Here is an 8,079-nt window from a genome sequence, read left to right on the forward strand (position 1 = left end):
CATTTTCTGGGTGCTTTCACACAAAACATTGATGGGTGCGTTCATACAATATATTGTTGGGTACATTCATACAATACATTTATGAACGCATTCATACAATATTTTGATGGGTGCATTCATACAAAACATTGATGGTGCGTTCATACTTTCCACCTAATATTCAATACTGCCCAGGCAGTGACATTTATCGACTAACAATATTATTACACGCTTTTTTTTTATTTTTTACTTAACAATTTATCAAATTAACATCGGTTATAAAGTAAGCAATAATCTAATATGTTTCATATGGTAGTTACATCAAGTTAATTCCAACCATATCTTTGAGGTGCACGACTAGCGCGCCCGCTACAAGTTCTCCTAACCTCCGGTTCCTTTGCAATAGCCGGTTCGGGTGTCTCTTGACCGCTTGCCGATTCTGCTTCTGAATCAGAACTGCCAGCAGTTTGATATTCATCTGAAGATGCATTACTCTCGTTCAACACTGGCAGGACTGGTTCATTCACATAGGAATCAATTGGCTTTCTGCCACTGTTAACGCTATCTTGTATGTCGCACGCAAGTGGCGGTACAATTTCGATTGGTTTTACATTACGCGGCTCTGACACATTACGTTTAATATTTTCTTCAAACATTATCTCATCCCCACTGACTTCATTATTTTTTGTCTTGGCAATAAACCGTCGGTTGCGTCTAAATTAATTATCAAAATTGTCCCTAACAATATATGATCGACCATTTACATTGCCTGCAATTATCCCGTGGTTCCACACCTTCCCATTCTTCTTAAATATAACAAGATCACCCATGTTTAAAACTGGCAATGCTTTTGCGTTCCGGTCGTAATAATACTTTTGCTTTTCTTTTTTTTCTTTAATTTTGTTCTGAACAGTTTCCTCACTTAGATTGTTGCGACCCAGCAACGAATTCTTGTTTTTATCAAACGACCAAAGAACAACTCTGACGGAACCAATCGCATGCCTGCCAAAGGACTTGAGTTATACTCCAAAATACTATACTGATAATTCTCCGTATCCCGGTCCTCAACACACCGTTTCGAAATATTTTTCGCTATCGCGATACCTTTTTCGGCTAGCCCATTGCTTTGTGGATACCGAGGGCTCGAGAATTTCATGACAATATTGTGACCATTCGCAAACTCCTCAAACTCTCTAGAATTAAATGGCACATTGTCTGCTTTGGTTACCGTCGGATATCCAAGTTTGTTGAAATTACCTTTCAATTTTTCAATAAGGTGGCGTGCTGTTTTGTTTCTACGATTAGGTATCCCAAATACGAATCAATTAAAGACATAAAATCCTGCCCCGCATATTCAAACAAGTCAATTGCCACCAAATGAAATGGATACTTCGGCAGTTCTTCCTGAACCAGTTCTTCTTTTTGATTGTTACGGGTAAACTTTTCACAAATGGCGCAAGATGTTAAAATTTCCTTTATCTGACTACTCATGTTGGGCCAGTAGTACAGCATTCTTGCCCGTGCAAGAGTTTTTTCAATTCCCAAATGTGCCGCATGTAACCACTTACTGAGTTTATCTTGCAACTCCTTTGGAATTACCAGTCTATGATCACGAAAAAGTAAGCCATTCTCAAAATGAAGTTCATTCTTAAACTTGTGAAACACACGGCTCAGATCGTCAAGTAAATGATAGTTTGGCCAACCGTTTTCCACATATCGACAAATTCTCAACAATTGCTCATCATGTTCAAAGGTTGAACGGTACAAATCAAAAATTTGTTTTGATAAATATGCCGATTTAGTGACTGAATGAATAATTCCAGTTAATTCCGTATCTTCCGTACATTCTGACAATTAGGTTCATGAAAGGCAGTCGGCCACAAGCATTTCTTTTGCGGGTTTGTAAACTACTGTCATTTTGGGATATCTCAAAAGTGACATGAACATCCGCTGAAGTCGCATTGTTACATCGTCAATATCCCGTTTGATCAACGTCTCCAATGGTTTGTGATCACTCTCAACCGTAAACTCACGACCATACAAAAAATAATGAAACCGCTGACAAGCGAAAACGATGGCCAACAATTCCTTCTCGATCTGAGCCCATTTTTGTTCACTTTTACTTAACGTTCGAGATGCATATGCTACTGGGTGTCCGTTTTGCACACGACCCAGCCCATCTCTTGATGCATCCGTTTGCACAATGACCCGTAACTTAGGATCATAGATAGCCAACACAGGTTCAGATGTTATGATATTAAGCAATTGTTTAAACTCCAATTCATGATCTTCCATCCATTTAAATTCGACATCATTACGCGTTAAGTTGCGCAACCCCGCTGATTGCTTTGACAAATTAGGAGTAAATTTTGCCACATATTTAAGAATGCTCAAAAATCTTAGAACGCCCGCTTTATCTACCGGTTTTTTCATTTCCAAGATTGCATCCCGATACTTGAAATCCGCTTTAAATTTTCCTTCCGACATAATATTTCCCATAAATTTGATTGCCCGTTTTCTATATTGGATTTTATCCGGATTAAACTTAATATTATTTGCCCGCGCTCGTTCAATTACTTTATTCATGATGCGATCATGTTTTTCTTCCGTTTCCCCGCAAATACCTATATCATCAAAATAGATTATAACTCCCTCAATGTCTCCAAACATTCTAATCTTTTCACGCTGAAAAAATTCCGGAACAAAATTAAGCCCGAATGGCACGCGATTGAATTTAAACCTCCCAAACGGAGTCATGAACGTTGATAAATTAGAACTTGCTTCGTCTAATTCCATTTGCCAATAACCACTATTCAAATCAAGAACCGAAAAAATTCTTTTATTTTCCAAACCCGACATTAAGTCATCAACCGTCGGAATCAAAAAATGTTCCCGCCTAATACCTTCATTGAGTGGCTTAGGATCTAAACAAATTTGAGGTAGGCTTTTCAACTATCTGTACATTGTTGACCCAGTCGGTGGGGTAATCCACGGGTGCAATGATTCCATCCTGTACCATTTTATCAAGTTGCGACTTCAATCTATCTAACAATGACATTGGTATCCGTTTCTTATAGTGCAGGACTGGTTTGGAGTTTTCTTTCATATTTATTACGAACTTTCCCGGAAATTTACCCAAACCCTCAAAAACATCACGATTATTTTGCAAAAACTCCTCCCTTGTTTGTGACAAGCACACGACCGACCCTACATCAGTTCGACTTACCAATCCAAATCTTTCACATGACTCGAGCCCTAGAATCGGTTCGCACACGACATCAACAACAATAAAGTGAGACGACTGTTCCGTTTTTGACTGTTCATCCAAACATTTTAATTTAACTGTTCCGAAAACACTTACTTTATTTCCATTATAATCATAAACCGAATAATATTCATTTTTATACCTTTCATGAGCATGAAATGGTATTATAACTTTGGTCCGATGTTTGTAAGTACCAGAACAAAAAGAGATAGACCCATTAAAATGCATACTTATATGATCAGAACGTCGAGCTGAGTTGATTTATCCATGTCCGTCTGTCCGTCTGTTTGTATGCAATCTTGTCTCTCAGTTTTCGAGATATCCGGATCAAATTTGGTAGGTGGGTGTATTTTTATAATGTATTAATCATTTGTCGGAACCGGAAGAATCTGACCACTATAACATATAGCTCCCATACAACTGATTGTTCAGATATGAGATTTTTCGTTATAACTTCACCATTTATGCAGCTACGAACATGAAATTTCGCAGAACTTGCACCCAATATCAACAGAATGCTTACAGTGAAAATTAAAAAGATCGGATAACAATAACCTATAGCTCCCATACAACTGATTGTTCAGATATGAGATTTTTCGTTATAATTCATCCATTTATGTAGCTAGGACCATGAAATTTCGCGCTGTTTTCACTCATTATCAGCAGAAGACTTACAGTGAAAATAACGAAGATCGGTTCACTATAACCTGCAGCCCCCATACAACTGATTGTTCAGATATGAGGTCTTTTATCATATCTCCTCCATTTATGCAGCTAGGAACATGAAATTTCGCACCATTTTCACTCATTATTAACAGAATACTTACAGTGAAAATAACAAGGATCGGGTGACTACAACATATATCTTCCATACATCTGATTGTTCAGATATGGGATTTTACTGTAAAACTCCTTTATTTGAACAGCTAAAAGCGATAAATTTCGTAAGATATTTTATAAATAATAATACAAAGTCTACTGAGAAAATCGTCAAAATCTATGCTGTATAAGCTTTATCTCCTATAGCACTGATTGTTCAGATACCAGTTTTTGCGATATATTTCCTTTATGTAGGAAACTAAACCCAATAAATTGTGTTACCGGTTTACATACCGATCACATAGCAGTGAAAATCACTTAGATTGGTGCCATATAAAGTATATCCTCCATACCTCTGATTGTTTAGAGGCGATTTTTTATATAAGTATGTAACTGCTCTACCGATGTATGCAGATGTATTCAAAATCAGTAATCTGTCAAACTAAAATTTGCAGATGTTCATGAAAGGTATGAAGCCTTCGGCATAGCCGAAGACAGCGCTGCTCTTACTTGTTGTTTTCTAATCTTATTCCAAAATTTGCAGAATGCAGTCCACATCCGATCCTGTATCAAGCTTAAACCTAACCAATTTATTCGCTATTCGGTATTCCTTGTACCATCGCTTCCTCTCATTTCCAACATAGTTTGAATTTATTCTATAAATACAATCTACCATAATAAACCTGTTCGCACTTTCATCAATGTTTTGTACAAAATTACCTGTGCCTTCCCAGTTGAGGGAGTGTTGCTATTGTTTTACATAGTTATAGCTGCTGTCCGGTTTCGTTCCTTTGTTGCCCGCTTGCTTTCCTTTTGATTTGCACCAACGTTGGAAATGACCTTTGCGTCCACATGATCGGCAATTGATATCTCTAGCTTTGCATGTTTCCAAATGCCTTGCTGCGAAATCGCCACCACAGTTATAGCAACGACGTGTTACTGCGTTGACTGTTTTCTTTGGCTCCTGTTCAGCCACACTCTTAACACTTGTTTGACTAGTTGTATTCAACAACGCCTTATGTGCATTTGCAGCCTCATACATCTTGCACGTTTCAATGACTTTCTGCAATGACTCATCCTTTCCTTCCAATAACTTCAATTGTAACTTCTTGTCATGCACACCAATGACAATTCGTTCCTTCAACATACGATCATTGTATGATTGTCCATCCAATTTGTATTCACAAAACTCAATTTGTTTGCGAAGCTCTGTTTCAAACTCTACAAAAGGCTGCTTTTCTTTTTGTACAATATTGTGAAATTTGAACGATTCCATTAGTATGTTCTTCTTTAGTATACAATATCCATCAAACGCTTTCAAAACATCATCCAGGGTTCGCGGATTATTATTAGCATTTGGTGACACAGCCTTAGCATTTTGATTTCCCAGAATCCCATCAGTTGTCCCATCGTTCGGGAACAATGTGTTGTATATCTCCATAGCTTGGGAGCCGAGTAACCACAAAAATGTTGCTATTTTTTCTGGTTCCGTTTTAACATTTTTCCCCGTTGCCATCATGTACATTAAAAATGTACGTTTCTACGTTGGCCACCCCTTCGCCAAATCTGCGCAATCCAATTCCGTTGGCAGTCGCTCGTTCGACATGAGCTTGAGTTAAATGTTCGAATTTTCAAACAATAATCCAAAATATTTACGACAAATATTTTTATGATGCTAAATTGGTGATTATATCGACTCTCCACCGCGTGATGTCTTCAAAATCCGACGAATTACAAAATGGCGTTCAATTTCCCAACAGGAAGCCTTTGTTCGATGCCGCATACAATTCGATTTTCGTTAATCCACAAAAATTCGCGATTGTCTTGGTAATCCACTTTCCAAAATATTTTCCAGTCGTTGTTTAATAATTTTCCTCCTGACACCATGTAGCGTTTGTGTATTTAGGGGTTAGTTAAAAGACTTTAATTACACGTGAAAATGCAGCTGTGTACTTTTTATTTTTCTCCAGATAGTGATGTGCGATACAATCTCATAGCAATATATTTTCTGGGTGCTTTCACACAGAACATTTATGGGTTCGTTCATACAATATATTGTTGGGTACATTCATACAATACATTTATGGCCGCATTCATACAATATGTTGATGGGTGCATTCATACAAAACATTGATGGTGCGTTCATACTATGCACCTAATATTCAATACTGCCCAGGCAGTGACATTGACTAACAATATTATTACACTCACCGCGGTCGGTGCCATAAGCTAGGGAAGCCCAAATCAGCACATATGTGTCGCGGGCGACTGCGCGTGCAAAGCTTTGCACAGCGGTGCTGGGCAAGCGCCATGATTCAATAATACAAGGTTAGATAATTATTGACAGCCGCGGTTTGACACTCCCTTACAAAAGGTTGCATTTACGAAGGAAAGAGAAAGGGCAAGAATGCAATCCCTTGTTGCGAAAATGGTAGTAGAAAAGTACGCAAAGTAGGTAATTAGTAGTGAAATTCCTTTTATAAATTCTAATGTATTTGCAGCAAATCTGGCATTTTAAACGAAATTTTGAACGTAATACTGGTATATCTCCGTGAATTACGTAAATTTATTGTGCTCTTTAGCTGTATAAAAACTGCAAAATGACTCAAAATTAAAATAAGACTACTATGAGATCGATTTTAAAACAATTTATGTTTTCATCAGTTAAATGTGCTTCATATGCATATACAAATAAACATATTGCATAAAAGCTTATACTTTTATTTCACACAAAGCTACACTTTTTCCAAGTAAATTTGCAAAGAAGCAACACGGTGCCGCTGCTAAGGGAGCGGTGCGAGAGAGACGACTGTCAGTTTATCGAACCTTGTATTATTGAATCATGGGCAAGCGCGGAAGCCAAAAGTTATCGGAAGGGGAAAACGAAGTCAACAGAATAGTGAGATTGTATGTGTGACAGTGATGGAAAATGAGTGTGCATTGTGCCATTTTCGGCCCTTTCGGAAGCAGCCGGCACCTTCAGCACAATCGATTGATTTTCGGCACTATTTTTGCGTAACTCAATACAATTAATAAATATTTCTTTCGGATCCGCAATTAAAAATATTTTTTTTACATTTAATCGTATGTGCTTAAACTGATAAATGATATAAACATAGAAACGCAAGCAGAAGAATCTCGCTTCCACATTCTGCATATGCGCTTAACACTTTTGTTTAAACAAATTTGTCGAAATTTCATCTCTAAAGCAAATATTAAATATCATTTAATATATACTTTAGATTTAAATAATCATTTTTAGTGGTGGGCGAGTCCGAGATATTTAAATGATCGAGAAAGTACATTCAATTCGCGTAGATTTTTGAGAAATTTTTTCGTTGAAGGTGTTGCACTTTTTTTCCATACTGAAATTTGTGTACATCATTTATCATTGTCTAAGAAAAACTATAAAATAAAGCTTAATTTAAAATATTGGAATAAAAAACAACAACGCTACACGCGCACTCATCCATATAACATAAAATGCGAACGTTCGTTATATGGAAGAAAGTGCGCAACACCGCAAACAGAAAAATTCAAAAAATCAATGGTATTTTCTAGATACTTCAAACTTGCACCTTATTATACTAGATTGAATGGGCTACAAAATTGTTAACCCAAAACATGTCTACAAATTCTGAACAAAAACTGTGAAAATTTGATGAAACTTTGTTGATTTTTTTCATTCTTCCAAGTTTCGATTTATTTACAAGGTTTTTGTTTGATAATGAGCTACAATTTTATAAAAAAAAATAATTAAAATTATTAAAAAAAAAAAATAAATTCCGGGTGACCGTGTAATTTTGTCAAAGATGGAGACAATGATGATAAAACATTAATACATAAAATGAGATCACTATCGATAAAATGGAAATCCTCAAGGGAAATTTATAATTTCAACGCATGGAATTTACATACATTTTTTTACTTTCAACCCCCGAATTGCTCAATTACTTATATTTCTGCAGGATCGCCATTAGGTAAATTGCATTTCCAAAGATTTTTTCAAAATAAAT

At 36.6% G+C, this 8,079-nt stretch overlaps 1 protein-coding gene across 1 annotated transcript; it reads right to left on the minus strand.

Moving 5' to 3' along the window:
- Window positions 1–4,811: 4,811 nt before the first annotated feature.
- Window positions 4,812–5,504, minus strand: LOC118749999. The gene has a single exon (XM_036484738.1). It carries the CDS (start codon window positions 5,502–5,504, stop codon window positions 4,812–4,814), a length of 693 nt encoding a protein of 230 aa, XP_036340631.1.
- Window positions 5,505–8,079: the final 2,575 nt, after the last annotated feature.

This window comes from Rhagoletis pomonella, unplaced genomic scaffold, assembly GCF_013731165.1.
Source record: "Rhagoletis pomonella isolate Grant_MI unplaced genomic scaffold, Rhpom_1.0 Rhpom_scaffold_00108, whole genome shotgun sequence".
Lineage (NCBI taxonomy): Eukaryota > Metazoa > Arthropoda > Insecta > Diptera > Tephritidae > Rhagoletis > Rhagoletis pomonella.

Excerpts from the sequence above, each read along its gene's own strand:
- LOC118749999 (XM_036484738.1), bottom strand. The coding sequence starts at position 5,504 with ATGGAGATATACAACACATTGTTCCCGAACGATGGGACAACTGATGGG.